The sequence below is a fragment of the Somniosus microcephalus genome, chromosome 15 (genome assembly GCF_052327205.1).
Source record: "Somniosus microcephalus isolate GS21.2 chromosome 15, FLI_Smic_1.0, whole genome shotgun sequence".
NCBI classification, from domain to species: Eukaryota; Metazoa; Chordata; class Chondrichthyes; order Squaliformes; family Somniosidae; genus Somniosus; species Somniosus microcephalus.
The window spans coordinates 17,384,673-17,408,744 of NC_141001.1; the positions used below are offsets into that span (position 1 = coordinate 17,384,673).

The 24,072-nt window shown below is 49.7% G+C and overlaps 1 protein-coding gene across 4 annotated transcripts in view; it reads right to left on the reverse strand.

The window, feature by feature from the left end:
• LOC147106565 (high choriolytic enzyme 1-like) overlaps window positions 1-24,072 on the reverse strand; it is a 392,254-nt gene that overhangs the window by 207,217 nt on the left and 160,965 nt on the right. For all 4 annotated transcript variants that reach the window (XM_086007518.1, XM_086007519.1, XM_086007516.1 and 1 more), the window contains exon 9: window positions 17,306-17,433. In XM_086007518.1, the coding sequence (XP_085863644.1) occupies window positions 17,306-17,433 (128 nt within the window). The remainder of the gene's footprint in view (window positions 1-17,305; window positions 17,434-24,072) is intronic.

Consider the following 24,072-nt stretch of genomic DNA (forward strand, 5'->3'; position numbering starts at 1 on the left):
AATGTATACCGTGGACGTTGGAGAGAGCATTGTAAGAAGCCATGCTGACCAGATTCTGGAGTCACTGGAAAACGTCAATTCCACACCACGATCCGATACACCTGGTGATGAAACCGAAGTACCAATTGCATCTACCTCAGAATCGGTGATACTGGAAGCAGACGAACCAAACAATGACGTTGATCCTGAATCAACTTTGCCAGAAGAACCTGATACCCCAAAGAGGCGTTATCCAGACAGAATCAGGAAGCCTCCTCAAAGACTGAACTTATAATTGCTTAACTTCAGCTAATGTATCTAGCAACTGTAATTGTAAATACGTTATTTAATTATTAATTGGAATGTTATGTACTGTTTAGCTAAAAGGGGAGGAATTGTAGTGTATGTACTTTGCAGAAGGAACCATATTCTGCAGCCCCTGTATACTGCAGTACCAGTAGTGACCACCCCTGTATATAAGCCTGTGTAGTAACTTTTGCATAGTAGTTCCAGTTTGTCTCCACTCAGTAAAGACCTGTTATAACCAACTCCTGCAGTCCGTGTCTCAATTACACACGGACATAATATTAACCATCTTATCTACCTGTCCTGCTACCTTCAGGAATCTGTGGACATGCACTCCAAGGTCCCTCTGCACTTATCGGTGTCCTACCATTTATAGTGTATTCCCTTGCCTTGTTAGCCCTCCCCAAATGCATTACCTCGCACTTGTCCGGTTTGAATTCCATTTGCCACTGTTCTGCCCACCTGACCAGTCCATTAACATCTTCCTGCAGTCTGCAGCTTTTTTCTTCAGTATCCACCGCACAGCCAATTTTTGTATCATCTGCAAACTTCTTAATCATACCCACTACATTCAAGTCTAAATCATTGATATATATTAGAAAAAGCAAGGGACCTAGTAGTGAGCCCTGCGGAACCCCACTGGAAACAGCCTTCCAGTCACAAAAACACCCATCGAACATAACCCTTTGCTTCCTACTTCTGAGCCAATTTTGGATCCAACTTGCCACTTTGCCTTGGATCCCATGGGCTTTTACTTTGGTGACCAGTCTGCCATGTGGGACCTTATCAAAAGGCTTCCTAAAATCCATATACACTACATCAAACGCACAACCTTCATTGATCCTCCTTGTTACCTCATCAAAAAATTCAATCAAGTTAGTCAGACATGACCTCCCCATAACAAATCCATGCTGATTGTCCTTGATTAATTCGTGCCTTTCTAAATGAAGATTTATCCTGTCCCTCAGAATTTTTCCAATAATTTTCCCACCACCGAGGTTAGGCTAACTGGCCTGTAATTACTCAGTCTGTCCCTTTCTCCCTTTTTAAACAACGGTTCCACGTTAGCAGTCTTCCAGCACCACACCTGTAGCCAGAGAGGATTGGAAAATGACGGTCAGAGCCTCTGCTATTTCCTCTCTTACTTCTTTTAACAGTCTAGGTACATTTCATCCGGACCTGCGGATTTATTCACTTTCAAAGATGCTAAACCCCTTAATACTTCCTCTCTCACTATGTTTATTTCAACTAATATTTCATACTCCTCCTCCCTGATTGCAATGTCTGCATCATCTCTCTCTTTTGTGAACACAGTCGCAAAGTATTCATTAAGGATCATACCCACGTCTTCTGCCTCCACACACAGATTACCTTCATGGTCTCTAATAGGCCCTACTCTTTCTTAATTAACTGAATTTAAATTCCACATCTCATGTCTCCAGATCTTTAGTCCAGGCCTATGGATTACTAGTCCAGTAACATAACCACTATGGGGAAAAGCAAATTGTGTGGAGGATGCAAAGAACCTCCACAGGGATACAGATAGGCTAAGTGAGTGGGCAAAATCTAGCAGATGGAGTTTAATGTGGGAAGATGCGAAGTTATCCACTTTGGTAGGAAAAATAAAAAAGCAAATTATTATTTAAATGGGGAGAGATTACAAAATGCTGAGGTACAGAGGGATCTGGGGGCCCTTGTACATGAATCACAAAAAGTTAACATGCAGGTACAGCAAGTAATTAGGAAGGCAAATGGAATGTTGGCCTTTATTGCAAAGGGAATGGAGTATAAAAGTAGGGAAGTCCTGTTACAACTGTACAGGGCGTTGGTGAGACCACATCTGGAGTACTGCGTACAGTTTTGGTCTCCTTATTTAAGGAAGGATATACTTACATTGGAGGCAGTTCAGAGAAGGTTCACGAGGTTAATTCCGGAGATGAAGGGGTTGTCTTATGAAGAAAGGTTGAGCAGGTTGGGCCTATACTCATTGGAGTTTAGAAGAATGAGAGGAGGTCTTATTGAAACATATAAGATTCTGAAGGAGCTTGACAGGGTAGATGCAGAGAGGATGTTTCCCCTCGTGGGGGAATCTAGAACTAGGGGGCATAATTTCAAAATAAGGGAGCACCCTTTTAAAACGAAGATGAGGAGGAATTTCTTCTCTCAGAGGGTCGTGAATCTTTGGAATTCTCTTCCCAGAGAGCTGTGGAGGCTGGGTCATTGAATATATTTAAGGTAGAGATAGACAGATTTTTGAAAGGTAAGTGAGTCAAAGGTTATGGGGAGCAGGCAGGAAAGTGGAGTTGAGGCCAAGATCAGATCAGCCGTGATCTTATTGAATGACGGAGCAGGCTCGAGGGGCCAAACGGCCTACTCCTGCTCCTACGTCTTATGTTCTTAAGTTTATGGTACCATTCTCATAATTGAGTAGCTGTGGAATTGGCGGTCATTTTTATTGTGTTCTTCATGGGGAAGGGTTTGAAATGATTGCGTGCAAATAGTGGACTTCTTGATGGATCCTCAGTCCTTGAAGGTAAGGCATGTGGCAACAGTGCTCCGAAGTCTGATGGTTGAGGACATCTCTCAAAAACAGTCTTCAATTAGATGGCGGCAAGCGTCCCTCCCAGGTGCAGACAATCTACCTGGAACCCTCTCATGCTCCCCTTGGGCCCTCTCCTTTTCCTCCTCCTCTTTTGGCGCCTGAGCTTGACCCTCTGGCACAATTGTTGATGGTAACTGCTGGTTTCTTATGATTGCCATATTGTGGTGTATGCAGCAAGTCAGCACAAATCTGGAGACCGAGTACTGCAGGGTACCTCCAGGGAACCTCTGCTTGAGGATCCAATGATCTGTTCAATGATATTCCTGGTGACAGAATGGCTCTCATTGTATGAGTGCTCAGCTGGTGTCTGGAGTTTTATCAGGGGAGTCATGAGCCATGGTATCAGTGGGTATCCCTTGTCACCAAGTAACCAGGCATGCACATTGTGTTGGGGTTCAAAGATCTGTGGGATGGATGACTGTCTCATTACAAAAGCATCATGGTAGCTCCCTGGATAGCAGGCATACACCTGCATGTTGTAGTCACACACGAGCTGCACATTAAGGGAATGGAATCCCTTCCTATTCCTGAACACCTCTGTGTTCAAATGAGGGGCTTGCATGGCTACATGTGTGCAGTCAATGGCTCCCTTGACCATGGGGATTCCATCCTGTGGAATCCTAGAGCTCTCTGCCTCTGGTCTTTTCTGGCAAAAGGGAATGATATACAGTCATTCTTCAGAGTGTATAGAGCCTCAGCGACCTCCCTTATGCAGAAGCGCACAGAGGATTGTGATTTTTTTTTATTATTCATTCATGGGATGTGGGTGTCGCTGGCAAGGCCAGCATTTATTGCCGATCTCTAATTGCCCTTGAGAAGGTGGTGGTCAGCCACCTTTTTGAACCGCTGCAGTCTGTGTGGTGAAGGTACTCCCACAGTGCTGTTAGGGAGGGAGTTCCTCCTTGTGACTGATATCACCTACAGCAGCCTGGAAGGTTCCACTAGCATAAAAATTAAGTGCTACTGTGACCTTGATTGCCACAGGCAATGCAGTCTCTGCTGTACAGCGAGGTCCAAGTCTTCCTTCCATGAGGCTACAGATCTCTGTGACGACATCCTTGGTAAAGCGCAGCCTCCTCATACACTGGTCTTAGGTCATGTATACATAGTAATGTTCTCTGAAGATCCTGGGTGGATAGGGCCTACTGCTGAGAGCCCTCCTGTCCTGCTCTCCTCCAGCAGCTGGTGCTGATCTGCCTGGCCTCATCTCCTCCTCCCATTCTTCCTCCAGACCAAGAGGGGCCCCTAGCAAGATCCCCATGACCAACCACTCCCTTTCTCCTGGTGACTCCCAGGACTCCCAGGACTCCCAAGCAGCACGGTGGCATAGTGGTTAGCACTGTTGCCTCACAGCGCCAGAGACCCGGGTTCGAATCCGGCCTGGGGCGACTGTCTGTGTGGAGTTTGCACATTCTCCCCGTGTTTGCGTGGGTTTTCTCCGGGTGCTCCGGTTTCCTCCCACAGTCCAAAGATGTGCGGGTTAGGTTGATTGGCTATGATAAATTGACCCTTAGTGTTAGGGGGGTTAAATACGTGGGGTTACAGGGATAGGGTGGGATATGTGTTGGTGTAGGGGTTACGGGGATCGGGTGGGATATGTGTCGGTGCAGGCTCGATGGGCCGAAATGGCCTCTATCTGCACTGTGGGGTTTCTGTGATTTCTGTGATCTCCAATAAGGTACAGTAGCACTGCACTGACTCTTTTTAGGTGAAGTTCTGAGAGAAATTCCGGAAAAAATGTTGATTGAATGTTGGTGAAGTCTTGACAAAGTGTCCCAGATGTGTATAAAAAGTCCTCAAACACAGTGTAGTCAGTCGATCTCAATCAGCAAGTGAACAGTGAAAGCTGAGCATGCCTTTAAGTAGCGCTCGTAATCGTCACCAACGACTTCTTTACTCCTGTTCAGCTGGTCGCTGTTAGAGTCGTTAATTGCAGCGCTAGCCAGCAAAATGGCGTGCAGCCTCTGAGCATTAGGGGCCAATTTAATTGGTAATCAGAGGCTTAATCATCCTCGGGGCAGCCGATCTTAGCGTGCACTTAAACTTCTTTACCAAGAAGGCGTCTTGGGCTAAAGACGGGCTAACCAGGTATTGCAGCTCAAAACCCCATGTTGACCATCTCGGAGGCTCTTTAGCGGCTAAACTACCAGCGCTAAATCGGGGAAAATAGCCCCACTTGTCCCTAAAATTTGAGAAATAGTAATTTTCCTCATCTGCTGGTTAACTGCGCGCACAATGTTAAATTTGGGGAAGTATAGCTAAATTAGCACACAAGTCACATTAGGGCCAATTTTCCTCTGTCCTGCTCCCAAATAATGCATGAAATTGGCTGCCATTCAGATGAAGAATGGGTGCGAATCCTTTGCTCCTATTCTGCTCCTGAACAGAAATACATACAGACCTAGAAATTGGATAAGGCCTGAAAATGGGCAGAGGCAACGCCCACTGTTATTTTCCTGCATCCGATCTAAGTGGTGCAGACTGCATGCAAAATTTGCGCTGCCTGCTCATTTACATGATTGCAGTGCGGATCTCAGCACTAAAAGCGGTGTTGATTGGCTTAGCGCTCGGGGTGGTGGAGGGCAGGGGGTTTGGGGGGTAATATCGGGTGTAGTCTACTGGCCAATAAAGTTTGGACTAGGCTCTCTCCAGGGAAGGTGCTTTGTTGCAGAAACTCCTCATTGTCAGACATGGCCCAACACCTGAGCGAAAGGGTGAAAACATTTCTGATGCGACACTGGAGGCCTTGGTCCTGGGGGGGTCCAACGACACCAGATATCTTATACCCGCATGGGGGTAAGAAGCCTTCAAGTTTGACCACAAAAAGGATCTGAGAGCAGATCACTCCATCCGTCACTGCAAACAGTGTTGTCCCCAGGACCTGGATCCAGTACCACAAAAAGTTTAATGACCTCACACAGCTAGTCAAAGTAAGTGAAGGCATCAATAAACACCATATCCCACCATCTGCACCACAAGCCTCACACACTGCTCAATGCACCACGAGTGTCGCTACTGCAACAGATTGCTATGAATGCTATGGCACCGCTCCAGGGGAATGGCAGTGGCTCCATGAAGCAAGAACCTGCTGTCCACTGTCAGGATCACAGCATTCCTACTCCCGCCACTGCCACTCCGCCAGTGCCCTTGCTGCTGCCTGTCATCCAGCCAGCCCAGACTGCTGCCGCCCATGCCAAGGTGGTGCAGTCTACAGCCGGGCCATCTAGTTCCAAAGCTGCTCAAAGTTATCCTGTAAGGCCATCTGTAGTCTCCCACATTGAAAGCCACCAGCCATGTTGCAGCCACTGGGGGAGCACTTTGTAGGAGCACTAGATTAGGAAAAGGCACACGAAATAGATACCAAGGGAATACACAAGGGTGATTAGTTAACTTTGTTCTTTTGATTATATCAAATTTGCATTTGAAAAATTTATAGATTTATAGAAAGTTTGGAATGTTTGTTTAGTGTTGGCTCTCAATGCAGCTTTGTGCCCAGGAGGACGCTGTGATGTTCCATGACAGAGGTATGGTATGATGTGGAAGTGGTGGGCAATGGGTATCTGGGATTTCATTCACTGGAACCGGAGTCTGATGAGGTGCTCACGGACAGCCCGTCCGGTACAGGGATGTGCTGCCTGCCTCCTTCCTTCCCCCTCTGCCTCTTCTCCCTCCTCCTCCTGAGGTGGTCCCGGAACCCATGGTGGTAACTGCTAGGTGTTCATGATGGCCAAGTTGTGGAGCATGCAGTAGACCACCAAGAAATGGGACACCCGCTCCGGCGAGTACAGAAGGGTCCCTCCCGAGCAGTCAAGGCAGCAGAACCATTGCTTTAGCACCCCGATGATCTGCTCGTTGACATTCCTTGTGGTAGCATGGCTATCATTATATGAGTACTGGCCACGTGGTGGAGCTGTGAGGGCAGTCATCAGCCAGGTGCAGAACGGATAGCCCTTGTCTCCGAGCAGCCACCCTCAGGTTGACATGGTGGCTGGAAAATTGCTGGCACACCGGACTGGCGCAGGATGAAGGCATCATGCCTGCTGCCAGGATACTGGGCATTCACCATTATGATATGCTGGCTGTGGTCGCAGAAGAGTTGCACATTAAGAGAGTGGTAGCCTATGCATTTTTGATACATCTCAGAATTGGTATACGGTGACCACAAAGCTACATGTGCGCAGTCGATGGCACCTTGCACCATGGGGAAGCCCGCTATCCTGGCAAAGCCACGTGTGCGCTTGTCCTGTTTCTCTCTGTTCAGAGAGAATACAACAAAGTCCCTTCTCCTGGAGTAGAGAGCCTCTGTGACCTTCTGGATGCAGCGATGGATGGCGAATTAGGAGATGTTAGCTATGTTGCCTGCTCCAGATTGGAAGGATCTGGTGGCAAAAAGATTGAGGGCCACAGTGACCCTGGGGGCCACTGGAAGAGCCGTGTTCGCCCTGCTCTGAGGCTGCAGGTCTGGTTGCAGGAGGTGACAGAGTTCTGAGACCACCTCCTTAGTGAAACAAAACCTCCTAATAATGCTGTTCCTGGCTCAAGTGCAGGTAGAAGTACTTTTGGAAGACCCTAGGTGGGTAAGGACTCCTGATGAGAGCATCCTGCCCCTCATACTTCTCCCTCTGTGATCATCTTGTCCTCTTCTTCGCTGCCTCCGCTCCATCTCCCTATCATACTCGAGCAAGTATGACTGTGAGCAAGTGGTGTGAACAGAACCCTTTAAATGAGAATCAAGGCATTCTCCACTATCAACAGCACTGCCTGTCACCTCAGCAACTTTAAATAACTCTAGAAAGCTCCAAACAGTTGTAGAAACATAGACAAAGCCAGTAGAAGTCAAAAAGCAAGTCAGCTGCAAGTTGTTGATGATCCTTTTAAATAGTGCTGCTGGGGGGGGTCCTTCCTGCTCCTGAATGCTTGATCTGCTGGTTGTGATTAGGAGAGGGCGTTGAATGGAGTGGCAACGTCCGAAATGGCAGTTCGTGTGTCAAATCAGCATTGCACACTCATTGACGTCACGATCTGCCTCATCTAAATATATGGAGCAAGCACTGACAACGGCAGCGTTACCGACCTCCCAAAATGGTGGCCGCCGTGGGACCTGCCGGAAGCGGCCTTAACAGCTGATGCTACACCCCCAAATTTCATGGCCACACTCTTCCTCTACGGCTTTAATGTTGTCTGCACTTGAAGGGGGCACAGCAGCATAAATTACACCCAAACAAATATCAGAGTACCTTGCACTCAATATTCCTCCAACAGCACTGGTTGCAGTTCAGGAGCAAGCTGCTCTCAGAAAAACCTGGCTATTACTTATCCACACTTGTTTTCCCTGTTCCTCCCATTCATCAGCTAGAGTGGACATTCAGAAAACTACAGGGGGTTTGGAAGACAAAGTTTTGCTGCCTTGATAGATCTGCAGGGGCACTCAGCAGGTCTCTCATATCATTGTTTGCTGTGCATTTCCCAACATGATTCAGGAAGGAATGGAAATGGAATTCCAGAAGAAAGTGGGTCCAGATGTGGAGGAGGCTGAGGAACCTGGAACTCAAGCTCACAGGACTCTTCTGTGATGATTGCCATGGAAATGATTTGCATTGGAACCCGAAAGCCCTGAGAGTGTCTCCTGCAAACCAGCTTAAAGTGTCTGAAAGCCAGAATGCAGGGCTCTATCAAGCCTGCCCCCAGTACCTCCAGTCTGTGCTTCTGTTGAGGTGGAGGCACCTACTTATCCTGGGACACTACAGTGGTTGTGGTTGTTGGGGGGGGGGGGGGCAATCAGGGGTCAGTTGAGTGGCTACCACATGATGTATGCAAAAAGGAAAAAGTTTCCCTAAGGGCAGTGAGCTTTGCTGCGACCCCCCCAGCAATTACTGCACATCTCAATGCCTGTGCATATGTGATATTCATTGAACATCTTTGTTTTCATCCATTAGTCTGCTTCTTCCTCAGCCAAGGGTAGACGGCCTTGCAACCATCACTGGAGAACTAGCAGCCACTCCCAGCTCCTGCAGCTCCCTCATTCTCTATGAATCACCAAAATCTTTGTAACTGAACAAGAAGTACTGATCTCCTTCCCCCTCTTCATCATCATCTTCTTCCTTTTCCTACCCACCCCTTGCTGTGCTGGACCTATGGAAGAAAGGGGGAATGAGGCAATAGTTTTTGCAGCACCCAGGGAGGGTGATGAGATAGAAACAGCTCTGGAGTTCAATGCCAGCTTGTTTCTTCAAAATGCTGTATGTTCTGCTTTGATCCCACTCCTCTGCAGCTGGTACTGGCACACTGACTTTGCCATCTCTGACTGCTAATGTGGCTGGCTGCCCCTGCAGTTTGATTGTCTCTCCTCAAGCACACTTAGCTCTGTTAAATCTGGTCCCTAGTGACCTTTCTCTCCTGGGCAATGTGTGCCAGTTTCCCCTTGGAACAATATTAACAGCATAAGGTGAAGGTAGGTATTTGAAGGAAATTTCCCAGGTAGCAGTAGACAGCGGATGTGACTCGGAGGACAAGTGTTAGAAGTAACCTGTAATGCAAGGCATTAGAGTTGTAAAGGGCTGTTGTGGGGCGATCCAAACACTGGTTCCAGATGGAAATTTGGGAGCCATTGAAGCAAGGTGCGCTGTGAATGTAGACCTGCTACTCCATGTGAGAAATTTCCGCTCCAGCTCACTTGTATATGTATAGCTGTCAATGTAGTTTGCCCTTGTGCAGGGAACAACTTGGTCTCTGCTGTCTTCTGGGGGGTGGGGGTGGGGGTGGGAGGGGTCCCACTAGTCTTCCACAACAGCTATGGTATAAGACCAGCAGAATCCCCAAGAAATATTAGCCCCTATATCTCTATTGCTCTCTAGTGCTATGATATTTTTTGCCATTACTATCAACACCCCTTCTCCCATTCCTTTTTCCCTATCCCTCCCGAAGATTTTGGGGGAAAAATTCAGTTGGTTTGCGCCTCCCGTTAGCGCCTTAAGAGAGAGCTGATGGAGCGCAAAGCAACTAGCGCCCGGGCAAGGCAATCTCTGCGCCTCTCGCGGAATTGACCGGACATTTTGCGGCGGCGCTAAACAATACCGCCCGATCTTCTGCGCATGCAGATCTTGACGTCATTTGAGAGTGCAACGTCCTTGTGACGCCCCGGAACGGAAATTGAGTGGCGCCCCCCTCCTTTCCGCCTGGCATAACCAACGACAGGTAGACTGGAACGCTTCCCAGTCGCTGTGGGGCTGGGGGGGCGCTATTTAAAGGGGGCCTCTTCCTGGCTTTTGTGTGGTAGCCGTTTTTGCACCACTCATTCTGAGAGAGAGAGAGAGAGATTTTAAGAGAGACAAAAAGAGAAAGAGAGACTTCTGCATTGAGTCAACGCTGTCTGAAGTAGTTTTGGCTTCTGACCATAACTTTGCAGGTACTTTGGTTTCTGACCTTCATTACTTTGATTGCCAAGATACTATGGGGGCTGCAATGAATGGGGGCGTCGTCCTGCGCCATCACATTCGGAGGGCACAGAGACGCAGAGAGAGAGTGGCAATCATGGCCAGACGGAGGAGGGCCAACAGGCCTCTGTACAGGAGACCTTACCCTCCCAGGGTATTTCGCCAACAATTCTCCTACATTAATATGTCTGAGGAGCAGTGTTTGCGAAGGCTGCGCTTCAGCAAGGAGGTGGTTACTGAGCTCTGCCACCTGCTTCAGCCAGATCTGCAGCCTCAACTGAGGAGCAGGACGTCTCTGTCGGTGGCAGTGAAGATACCAGTGGCTCTCAACTTTTATGCCACCGGCTCATTTCAATCAGCTACTGGGGACATTGCCAATATCTCCCAGTTCGCGGTGCATTGCTGCATCCGTCAGGTCACAAATGCCCTCTTTAAAAGGAGACGAGAGTACATCTCTTTCCCCATGACCCCGGACAAGCAGCAAGAACACGCAATGGGCTTTGCTAGGATAGCGGGCTTCCCCATGGTGCAGGGCGCCATTGACTGCACGCATGTGGCTTTGCGTGCTCCGCATGAGAATGCAGAGGATTTCCGCAACCGAAAGGGCTTCCATTCCTTAAACGTTAAGTTGGTCTGTGACCACAGACAGCTGATACTCGCTGTCAATGCCCACTATCCTGGCAGCTGCCACGATGCCTTCATCCTGCACCAGACTACTGTGGCAGAACTTTTCCAGGCACCACATCACCCAGGTGGTTGGCTTCTCGGGGACAAGTGATATCCTCTGTGTACCTGGCTGATGACACCGCTCTGTTCGCCCAACACCCCTGCTGAGCTGCGATACAACGAGAGCCATCTAGCTACCAGGAACATCGTTGAGCATACGATCTGCGTGCTCAAGCAATGGTTCCGCTGTCTGGACCATTCTGGAGGAGCCTTGCAGTACTTGCCTGAGCGAGTCTCCCACTTCGTTGTTGTGTGCTGCATGCTGCATAACCTGGCAATCCTCAGGAGACAGCCAATGCCACCAGGCCTTGGAGCACCACCAGAGGAGGAGGAGGAAGAGGAGGAGGAAGATGAGGAGGATGATCATCAGCAGCACCAAGGTGGGAGGGAGGCACACAATTTAGAAAGTGGAAGGGCCATCCATGAAAGGCTGATAGCAAGCCGCTTCTAGGCCCCTTCTGAGGAAATGGCTTCTGCCATTGAGAACAACCTGAATGAAACCAACCCGCAACCCCTAAGCCAGTCAAGGCAACAATGATTGCAAAGACCAAACATGTAGATTTTGAATACAAAAACATTTTTATTTTACAAACTCTGCGTGTGTCATTTCCGCATGACAAACTAACAGAAAGAAACACAAAAAAAACTCATTAACATAACTGGCTCTCACAACCTGGAGACAATGTCCAAAATAGTGAAAACATTTGACCACGAACGTCGGCCTTTAATAAAAAAAGGAACAACATTTTGTCACACCTACTTTTTGCCCTTCGAGGGTGATCTCCTTCCCTTGCGCACTTCCCCCCTTCCCACCCTACAGCTCCTCCGTAATGGGACCCCAGTGGCTGCAGCAAGGCTGGTGGAAGGCTGCTGATTGTCACAACCTGAGACTGCAGATGCCCTTGAGGGACGGCCTCGACCAGCTCTGGGCCTGGCTGCAGACTGCACCAACTCTGCATGGGCGGCAGCAGTCTGTCCTACAGGCGGTGGCAAATGCAGTGGAGAAGTGACAGTGGTGGCAGCAGGAATGCTGTCATCTTGAGAAACTCCCTGCTCGACCGACACACTGGCCCTCCCACGGGGCAGCACTTCAGCATCCGGAGCAATCTGCTGGAGCACAGATTGCTGGCCTGCTGCGGCGCGGTGAGAGCCCTGGGGAAATGTGTCCGAACCAGCGAGGATGGCAATAGTCAGTGCTCGCGTGGCCTCAATCTGAGTCTGCATGAGAGCAGTCTGAGATGGGCTCATGGCAGCCAGTGACTGCATTGCAGCACTAAGCAGTTGCGTGGCATCCGCCTGAGTAAAGCGAAGTGCTCCACACTCCTTGCCAGTGATTCAATGCATTCGGGCACCCTTCCCACTGCATCCATGAGCTCAGTGTGCCTCTGCGCCGCCTGTGTGTTAATTTCAGCGAATATCCGCTCCTCCTCTGTGTCCAGTGCAGTAGGACTTGATGGCATACCCTCCCTCCGGGGAGAAGGCCCCCGAGCTTCCCTACCCCCATCGCGTTGCTGCAGCCCGCTGGGTCCTGGAGCTTCACCCTCATCAGACCATTCCCCCCTGCTCCCCTCCAGGGAAGGCGTGTTCCCAGTGTGGGCATGGGCTTCCTCGGGAGAGGGTGGCGCTGATGCTCCGGCTTCCTCTTCCTCCTCGCCTTCAGCTTCACTCCCACTGGCAGCTTGAGGGCCCGTCTCCTCAACTGGTGAATCACCATCTGAAAGCAGCGAGGTACAAGAGTGGCTTTAGAGTGAGGACAGGGTGGCAGCAAGGGAGGAATGAGTGCAGCGATTTAGTAAGTTGGATTGAAAGTGTCAAAGGCTGGTGTTGTGAGGAACAAGTGGAAGGAGAGAGGACAAAAAGGTGATGACCTTACCATTGCTGTCCAGAACGGGTTTGGCGTCTCCAGTGGCGACGGGACCGATCACCCGGCTTGCCACTATCCTCTGGACGCGCACCTCAAGATCGCTGAGGGGTTGCAGCTGAGGCCGCCCTCCACCCATCCGTTGCTGCTGTCTCCTATTATGAGATAGCTTGGCCTGCAAGAAAAAGGACGGCGTCTGAGTAAATATACAGCCATGGTCTTGCCTGATGTGCCTCCCATAGTTGAATAACCCTTACTGTATGCAGCCATGGTCTTACCTGATGTGCCTCCCATAGTTGATTAGCCCTTACAATATACAGCCATGGTCTTGCCTGATGTGCCTCCCATAGTTGAATAGCCCTTACTGTATGCAAAGTGTGGAATGTGCGTGTGTGTTTGATGAAAGGGCCATAGGTGTTGGATGAGTGTTGGACTTTGGGCTTTTCAGTCCCTGTGGCCATAGAGAGGTCGAGGTGGAGAGGTTTTGAAAAAAAGCCACTCACCCTGACGACCCGAGTGAGGTCGTTGAACTTTTTTCTGCATTGGATATGGGTCCTGGGCACCATGCTCCTTGAGGAGACGCTCTGAGCCACCTCCCTCCACACTCTTCTGTACTCGCGTGGCAAAGGCCTCCTGCCACTCTCTGGGTACAGTATAGATCTTCTGCTTTCCACTGTGCCAACCAGAGCCTCCAAGGCCCGCTCGCTGAAGCGCTGTGCTCGCTCCCTGGCCCTCTCCATAGTCCTTGGCTGGAAGATTTAGGCACAGGTCTGTCCAGGCCGAGATTCAAGGCTGCAATAAACAGGGTGTGGCTGGAGAGCAAGATCGACCCCCCGCTTTAAGAACTGACCGGCACCAGTGTGTCTGTGTTCAATCGGTAACTGACAACACCTGTGCTGCGCCCACGCTCTGAGGTTGCGCCTCGCTCCTCGGCCTTAGCACCTTAAGAGAGGTGTGTAGCGCCTGATATAGCGCTCCAATCACCTCCAGGGGTGATAAAAGCCAAGTTTGCCGTCGGAGGCGATAATTAGCGCCAGGCGCTAAATTTTGCACACGGCCGATAATGGCACCCCAAACTGGGTGATACTGAATTTTTCCTCCTTTATATCCAGGAATATTTAATTGCCAGTCCTGATCCAGCTGCAGTCACATTTCTGTTGCTGCTATAATGCCATGATTTTCTGTTTAAGCAATAGTGCTAATTATCCAATTTTTTTTTAATGTTTGTGCATTGATATATATAATTTAGCTTGGAATCTATTTGTTTAGCAATTTTTTTTGGCTCCCATTTTTCACTATACTATCTTACCCTGTTTAAACTTTACTACCACCATATTATCTATGCATCCAGAGTATACTTTTCCCTCCTAGCTGCCTACTATACTTTTTTGGCTTTCCCCCTCCCCCTTGCCAAATTAATTTAAACTCTCCCCTACTGCTCTAGTTAACATCTCCATGATGATATTGGTCAGAACTCTTTCAAGTATAGGCTGTCCCATCAGCACTGCAATTAGTCTTCTTATAGACCTATTTAAATGCTGCACTTCTATGCGCAACTAGATCACTAGTCTAGTGGAGAAGCATAGTTTTGACGGCAGAAAGGTCTGGGAATTTGGGAGCTAAGTTTAAGTGAAGAGCCAGTGCTCACTGAGAACAAAGAACAGGCATGGTTGGGGGATGGGCACTGAGCTCAGGTAACTTTAACCTTGCAGCTTGAACTTGCAGTTAGGGATAAAATGCACCCACTATTAGAGCCAGGGGAACTTAAACAGCAGAAGAAGAGACTGGGGAGAAAGAGCAAAGGATGGCAAAGGAACTCGCTAGAAAGCTGCCAGCACAGGAGCCATCTTGAAATTGAATTCCAACCTGCCCCCGCCACACAGTACTGCACCCCGATTATCAAAATCCACGACAAGGCCTTGGACAACGTGGACCACTTTCCATACCTCGAGAGCCTACTGTCAACAAGGGCAGATGTCGACGATGAAGTCCAACACCGCCTTCAATGTGCCAGTGCAGCCTTTGGTCGCCTGAGGAAGAGAGTGTTTGAAGACCAGGACCTCAAACCCGGCACTAAGCTCATGGTCTACAGAGCAGCAGTGATACCCACCCTGCTGTATGCCTCAGAGACATGGACCATGTACAGCAGGCACCTCAAAGCACTGGAGAGGTACCACCAACGCTGCCTCCGCAAGATCCTGCAAATCCATTGGCAGGATAGGCGCACCAACGCCAGTGTTCTTGCTCAGGCCAACATCCCCAGCATCGAAGCTTTGACCATGCTCAATCAGCTCCGATGGACGGGTCACATTGTCCGCATGCCCGATACGAGACTCCCAAAACAAGCGCGCTACTCGGAGCTCTGGCACGACAAGAGAGTCCCAGGTGGGCAGAGGAAACGCTTCAAGGACACCCTCAAAGCCTCCTTGAAAAAGTGTAACATCCCCACCGACACCTGGGAATCCCTGGCCCAAGACCGCACAAAGTGGAGGAGAAGCATCGGGGAAGGCGCCGAACACCTCGAGTCTCTTTGCCGGGAGCAAGCGGAAGCCAAGCGCAGGCAGCACAAGGAGCGCACGTCAACCCAAGCACTCCACCCACCCGCCCCTTCAACCACCGTCTGCCCCACCTGTGACAGAGACTGTAGGTCCCGCATTGGACTCATCAGTCACCTGCGAACTCATTTTTAATGTGGAAGAAAGTCATCCTCGGTTCCGAGGGACTGCCTAAGAAGACAAGATACGCAACTGAACCCCTAACATCTAGGTAGTAATTTTATATGGACAAGCTTAAGACTTGGTACCATTCTGGTGAAAATTGCAGGAAAGTGCACACAACTCCGAGTTATGTCATCCGGGCATCACTTACATATTATGATTGGGGAAACTATTGGCTGCACACCGCACCTGTTTAAATCCTGACCAGAAATTGAACTGAGGTGCTAAACAGATAAATATCTGGCATAACTGATTGCTCAGACCCACTTTACACGCATTTAGTGGGCACAACTGATTAGCAAATCTACCCTTGCATGTTTTTACAAGAACTAGTCAGAGGAAGATTAGTCTTCCAAAAATAAAAGAGACACTGAGCAGTAATTAACTAATTGACAGTGTTATGAATAAGAAACGCCATCACAGTTGGTAGTCAAATGTGAGAAGTCACACAACACCAGGTTATAGTCAAACAGCTTTACTTTAAATCACAAGCTTTCGGAGCGCTGCTCCTTCGTCAGGTGAAGTGAAGAGATGCATATAGGCACAGCATATATAGTCAGTGAACACTGCCAGATGATTACAGGTAATCTTTCTAACTGCCCTTTATCCCACCTCGGCAGAGAGATAATCACAGCAATCAAAGGTGTGGATGGTGTCCAAACAGGTCAGTCAGAAAAACATTACATCAAATGAGGTGGGGTCACAAGGGGTCAAATGTTGCAGATGCTGGGGTCTGTATGAAAAACAAAAAACAAACAAAAAAAAAAATTTTTTTGCTCGCAATCACAGCAGGTCTGGCCGGTTTTGCTGCGATTTCCAGCAAAAAAATTTTTTTTTTTTTTATTGTTCTTTGTTTTTCATACAGACCCCAGCATCTGCAACATTTGACCCCTTGTGACCCCACCTCATTGTTCTTTGATGTAATGTTTTCCTGACTGACCTGTTTGGACACCATCCACACCTTTGATTGCTGTGATTATCTCTCTGCCGAGGTGGGATAAAGGGCAGTTAGAAAGATTACCTGTAATCATCTGGCAGTGTTCTCTGACTATTTATGCTGTGCCTATGTGCATCTCTTCACTTCACCTGACGAAGGAGCAGCGCTCCGAAAGCTTGTGATTTCAAATAAAGCTGTTGGACTATAACCTGGTGTTGTGTGACTTCTCACATTTGTCCACCCCAGTCCAACACCGGCATCTCCACATCACAGTTGGTAGTGGCTAATGTCAGCATCAGTGGTGCAACAAAAATGTATTTCAATCTCAGCATTCATAACAATGATGATTAAAACACATACTAAAAATAGAATGAAAATAAATATAAAGGAGAGATTGGGTCTGATTTTTTATTTAATTTTATTCTAGCCAAGGGTTATGATTCATAGGCCGAGTAATTCCTTGTAGCTGCTCCCAGTCTGCTGGTATTCCTTAACCAGAAGTGCAGCGGAAGCATTGTTAATGCGCATAAACTGGGTTTCCGCTGCATTTCCAGCGAAGTAACACCAGCGAGAGGAAGCAGCTCCGAGGAATTTCCCAGTCATAGTCGCCTCTCACATCACTCTGTTGGTAGCTACTGGAAGATACGCAAGATCTCTCAGGACCAGTGACCTCCCTCAGATTGCAGTCAGCAAGCATTAAAGGACAATGCATTTCAGAAAAGTAAATATGTACATTACACTTACTGCACTGATACAACTTGTTTATCTTTAAAACATCTGTTTCAGAGAACCCCATATCTTGTCCAATATTGACATTTGGATCTGGTTTTGGCACAGTGGTGGGTAAACCAGGACTTTTGGAAAAAACATACCTAAAGAGAAAAATAAATAAAGTTTAGTTCCTTTTTTGAATGGATTGTTACTGATTTCCTACATAAAGTTTCAGGAATAACAACTTATACAAACTTAGCCTTTTTACAGTATAGAGCGGATAATGCAGTCTAGCTCAGTAGTGGCAGAATGGGTGCTCTCTACGTGCATGCCTGCAGTGATATTAACTGATCTCGCACTATAATGCAAGGTCAGCTCATTTGCATAATATTGCAGCGCATAACACATAATGCATTGAGAGTTCACCATGATCAAAGGGTAGGTTATTTGGTATCAAAAACTCTTAAAGGACTGCTGGTTGCATTTGAAGCTGTTTTGCTGCTGGAAGGGAGAAATGATTGGAGCTAGGTTATGACGCAGAACAGCACCATTCCAGAATGCAGCTTTGGAGGTACTACGGAGAATAGTGCTTCTTTTTGGAGCAGAGAGACATCTTCCAGATGGAGCATTTGCAAACTCAGATGACTGCTAAATGTCAGGCTTAGCTCAGTCATAGCATTCTTGATTCTGAATCAGAATGTTGTGGGTTCAAGTCTCACTCCAGAGACTTAAGCACATAATCTAGGCTGACACTTCAATGCAGGATGGAGTAAGTGCTGCACTGTCGAAGGTGCCGTCTTTCAGATAAGACGTTAAGCCGAAGCCCCGTCTGCAATCTCAGGTAAACATAGAAGATAGGAGCAGGAGTAGGCCATTCGGCCCCTCGAGCCTGCTCCACCATTTAATGAGATCATGGCTGATCATCCAAATTCAGTGCCCTGTCCCTGCTTTCTCCCCATATCCCTTGATCCCTTTAGGCTTAAGAAATATATCAAACTCCTTCTTGAATATATTTAATGAATTGGCCTCAACTGCCTTCTGTGGTAGAGAATTCCACAGGTTCACCACTCTGAGTGAAGAAATTCCTCCTCATCTCTGTCCTAAATGGCTTACCCCTGTGACCCCTGGTTCTGGACTCCCCGCCATCGGGAAAATCCTTCCTGCATCTAGTCTGTCTAGTCCTGTTAGAATTTTTAAGTTTCAATGAGATCCCCTCTCATTCTTCTAAACTCCAACGAATATAAGCCCAATCGACCCAATCTCTCCTCATACGTCATTCCTGCCATCCCAGGTATCAGCCTGATGAATCAGCGCTGCACTCCCTCCATGGCAAGATCATCCTTCCTCAGTTAAGGTGCCAAAACTGCACACAATACTCAAGGTGTGGTCTCACCAAGGCCCTGTACAACTGCAGCAAGACATCCTTGCTCCTGTACTCGAATCCTCTCGCTATGACAGCCAACATACCATTTGCCTTCCTTACCGCCTGCTGCACCTGCATGCTTACCTTCAGCGACTGGTGCACAAGGTCACCCAGGTCTCATTGCACTTCCACTTCTCCCAATCTATTGCCGTTCAGATAATAATCTGCCTTCCTGTTTTTGCCACCAAAGTAGATAACCTCGCATTTATCCACGTTATACTGCATCTGCCATGCATCTGCCCAATCACCCAACCTGTCCAAATCATACTGGAGTTTCTCGGCATCCTCCTCACAGCACACACGCCCAGCCAGCTTTGTGCCATCTGCAAACTTGGAGATATTACATCTAGTTCCCTCGTCTAGATCATTAATATATATTGTGAATAGCTGGGGTCCTAGCACTGATCACTGCGATACCCCACTAGTCACTGCCTGCCACTCGGAAAAAGACCCGTTTATTCCAACTCTTTGCTTCCTGTCTGCCAACCAGTTCTCTATCCAAGTTAGTACCGTACCCCCAATCCCATTGTGGTAAACCACTTTTATCGTTCACTATCGTTACACTATAGTTATCACTGTTATATCGTTACTCTATGGTTATCACTGTTCACACTGTTGTATCACTATACGAGGTCGCCTCTTGTCACGCTGTTATACCTGGGCTGACCACTGCTGACTCGGCCCACGGCTCCACCTACCTGCCCAGGTATAAAGGTGGTCGACTGGCTGGTATTCCTCCTTGTTGGATCCGATCACCCACGAGGGTGGGCTCTGTTATTTAGCCAATAAAAACCTATAGTTACTTTCTTAACTCGTCGCTTTTCATTGGATAATTGATAGGTATATCAATTTTATTGGCTAAATTTTAAAATGTCGTTACTTGAGCAGCCAAACGAGCAGTCAGACGAGCAGCCAAACGACCAGCCAGACGCCCAGCTACAACAGCCACAGCAGCCGGCTTGGCTGCGAGCCCTCCGACCACCGTACCTGGATCTAAACCCACAGGCAGCAAACTCAGCCCTCGACTTCGAACACTGGCTGAGCTGTTTCGAGTCCTACCTGGGAGAATCCGGCGTGCCTCAGAAATCCAAGCTAAGAGTTCTGACCGCCCAAGTGAGCCCTAAAGTATTCGCACTCATCCGGGACCTTAAAACATACGAGGACGCCATCAACCGGCTGAAACGACAGTACCAGTGCCCGGTAAATTCCATGTATGCCAGACACCTCCTAAGATCCCGCCCGCAACAGCCAGGAGAGTCTGTAGATGAATTTTTACAGGCGCTACAAGCACTCGGCAGGGACTGTAACTTTAAAGCGGTAACGGCGGCAGAAAATACTGAAGACAATGTCCGCGATGCCTTCGTGAAAGGCCTGCGGTCCGACTACTCACGGCAAAGACTGCTTGAAGCAAAGGACCTCGACCTGGACAAAGCTGCAGCCCTCGCTCGCTCCCTAGAAGTGGCCCATCGGGACCTCGAGGCATATTCCAGGTACTGTAATTTGCGAGCCTGGGACTCGGGACCGACCCCGACCGCAATACCCCCCGCAGCACCCCCCCTGGGACCTACCTCAGCGTCGGCGTCCCGGACCCGATCGGGACCGCCACCCCCGGTACCGGCTGCGACATCACACCCCCGCGATCGGGCCGCCGGCTGCTTCTTCTGCGGCCAGGCGAAACACCCGAGGGCGCGCTGCCCAGCCAGAAACGCGACCTGCTCGAGCTGCCTGAAGGCCACTTTGCAAAGGCCTGCAGAGGGAGATCAACAGAGGCCAGCAGTGCCTCATGCAAGCTGTGGGGGCGGCCATCTTCTATCAAGGCCACAGAGGCCAGCATCCCCACATGTGAGTCATGGGGCGGCCATCTTTGATCCAGGCAACCGACACCAGCAGTGCCTCATGTGAGTTGTGGGGGCAGCCATCTTCTCCGCCATTTTGTCCAACCTCGTGGGCGCCGCCATTTTACCCACCACGCTCGACCGCCACCGTGCCTCCAGACCCGACCACCGCCTCACCCGCAGACGACAGCAACTCGCTCAGCTATACACTAGCCTCCGTCACACTGGACCAAGCCCGCCCGCACCACCTGTCCAAGTCCATGATGGACATCAAAGTAAACGGCCACGCCACGACCTGCCTGTTCGACAGCGGAAGCACGGAGAGTTTCATCCACCCAGACACGGTGAGCCACTACTCCCTCACTGTCCGGCCAACGCGCAACTGGATCTCGATGGCATCGAGGTCCCACGCCACAGACATCAGCGGCTACTGTGTTGTGACCCTGTCGGTTAAGGGCACAGAGTATAAAAATTTTAAACTCCTCGTCCTGCCCCAGCTATGCGCTGCCGTCCTACTAGGTCTAGACTTCCAATCCCACCTCCAAAGCGTCACGCTAGCATACGGCGGACCCCTCCCCCCACTCAGTCGACAACCAACAGATTTTAAACCGCCCACCGCGTAACACCTGCGGCCTATCCACCCTCAAGGTCCCGCCACCTTCCCTGTTCGCTAACCTCACCCCCGACTGCAAACCCGTCACTACCAAGAGCAGGCGGTACAGCGCCGGGGACAGAGCTTTCATTAGCTCCGAGGTGCAGCGTCTCCTGAAGGAGGGCATCATCGAGGGGAGCACCAGCCCCTGGCGTGCCCAGGTCGTGGTCGTTAAGACCGGCAATAAAAACCGCCTGGTCATCGACTACAGCCAGACCATAAACAGGTACACCCAGCTGGACGCATACCCCCTTCCCCGCATATCTGATATGGTCAATCAGATCACACAATACCGAGTATTCTCGACCATCGACCTTAAGTCGGCCTACCACCAACTCCCTATCCGTCCTGAGGACTGCCAGTATACCGCCTTCGAGGCGAATGGCCGCCTCTACCACTTCCTTAGGGTTCCCTTCGGCGTCACCAATGGGGTTTCGGTCTTCCAAAGGGAGATGGACCGGATGGTTGACCAGAACGGGCTGCACGCCACGTTCCCCTACCTAGATAACGTCACCATCTGCGGCCGCGACCGGCAGGACCATGATGTTAATCTGGAGAGATTCCTCCGTACGGCCCAACGGCTAAACCTCACCTACAATAAGGAGAAATGTGTGTTTAACACCTCGCGCCTCGCCATCCTCGGCTGTGTAGTAGAGAACGGAGTCATCGGCCCCGACCCCGAAAGAATGCGCCCCCTCATGGAGCTACCCCTCCCCCACTGTCCAAAGGCACTAAAGAGAACCCTGGGGCACTTCGCCTACTATGCCCAATGGGTGCCCAATTATGCGGACAAAGCCAGACCCCTCATGAAGTCCACATCCTTCCCCCTTACGGAGGAAGCGTGTGCAGCCTTCTCCCTCATTAAGGGAGACATTGCCAAGGCCACAATGCACGCAGTGGATGAGTCCATCCCCTTCCAAGTGGAGAGCGATGCATCCGACTTCGCCCTAGCCGCTACCCTTAACCAGGAGGGGAGACCGGTGGCCTTCTTCTCAAGGACCCTACAGGGCCCTGAGATCCAACACTCGTCGGTCGAGAAGGAGGCCCAGGCGATTGTGGAGGCGGTACGACGCTGGAGGCATTACCTGGCAGGCAAACGATTTACCCTCCTCACCGACCAGCGTTCGGTCGCTTTTATGTTTAATAACAAGCTGAGGGGCAAAATCAAGAATGACAAGATCTTGAGGTGGAGAATCGAGCTCTCCACCTATGATTATGATATCTTGTACCGGCCAGGTAAGCTGAACGAACCCCCTGATGCTCTTTCACGAATTACATGCGCCAGCGCGCAAATTGATAGACTTCAGACCCTCCACAACGACCTCTGCCACCCCGGAGTCACCAGACTTTACCACTTCATTAAGGCCCGCAACCTGCCCTACTCCATCGAGGAGGTCAGGACCATGACCAGGAACTGCCAGACCTGTGCCGAGTGCAAACCGCACTTCTTTAGGCCGGACAGAGCAAGCCTGATCAAGGCCACCCGCCCCTTCGAGCGCCTGAGCATCGACTTTAAGGGGCCCCTCCCGTCCTCTGACCGCAATGTGTACTTCCTCAACATTGTTGATGAGTACTCCCGTTTCCCCTTTGCCTTCCCCTGCCCAGACATGACCAGTACCACGGTCATTAAATGCCTGAACGACCTCTTCGCCTTGTTCGGGTTCCCAAACTATATACATAGTAACCGGGGCTCCTCCTTCATGAGCGAGGAACTCCGTCAGTTCCTACTAGCAAGAGGTATCGCTGCAAGCAGGACGACCAGCTACAACCCCCGAGGGAACGGGCAGGTGGAAAGAGAGAACGCGACGGTATGGAAGGCCGTCCTCTTAGCCTTAAAGTCTAAGGGCCTCCAAACTTTCCACTGGCAGGAAGTCCTCCCGGCAGCGCTGCATTCCATCCGGTCACTACTGTGCACGGCCATTAACGCCACCCCCCATGAACGAATGTTTGTTTTCCCCAGGAAGTCGACTACAGGAACCACGCTACCAACCTGGCTGACCTCTCCGGGGCCCGTCCTGCTGCAAAAGCACGTGAGGGCCCATAAAATGGACTCCCTGGTCGAGAGGGTGAACCTCCTGCACGCCAACCCCCAGTACGCCTATGTGGCATACCCAGACGGGCGGGCGGACACAGTCTCCTTACGAGACCTCGCACCGTCGGGCACTCCTGAGACACCACCGTTACACCCCCCCCCCACCACCCCCCCAATGCCACCCGAGGTAGACGGCATGCCGGAACCCCACGAGCCTTCGCCGACCACGCAGACACCAGCATTAACACCGGATAATGCAACACCGCTGCTGCGACGATCAGAAAGGCTTACGAGGCCTCCGGACAGACTGACATACCAGAACTGGTAGTACACTTCACCCCGCCGGACTCAAATCTAAACAAGGGGTGAATGTGGTAAACCACTTTTATCGTTCACTATCGTTACACTATAGTTATCACTGTTATATCGTTACTCTATGGTTATCACTGTTCACACTGTTGTATCACTATACGAGGTCGCCTCTTGTCACGCTGTTATACCTGGGCTGACCACTGCTGACTCCGCCCACGGCTCCACCTACCTGCCCAGGTATAAAGGTGGTCGACTGGCTGGTATTCCTCCTTGTTGGATCCGATCACCCACGAGGGTGGGCTCTGTTATTTAGCCAATAAAAACCTATAGTTACTTTCTTAACTCGTCGCTTTTCATTGGATAATTGATAGGTATATCACCCATGTGCTTTAACTTTGCATGCTAATCTCTTATGCGGGACCTTATCGAAAGCCTTCTGAAAGTCCAAATACACCACATCCACTGGTTCTCCCTTATCTATTCTAACAGTTACATCCTCAAAAAATTCCAGTAGTCAAGCACGATTTATCTTTTGTAAATCCATAT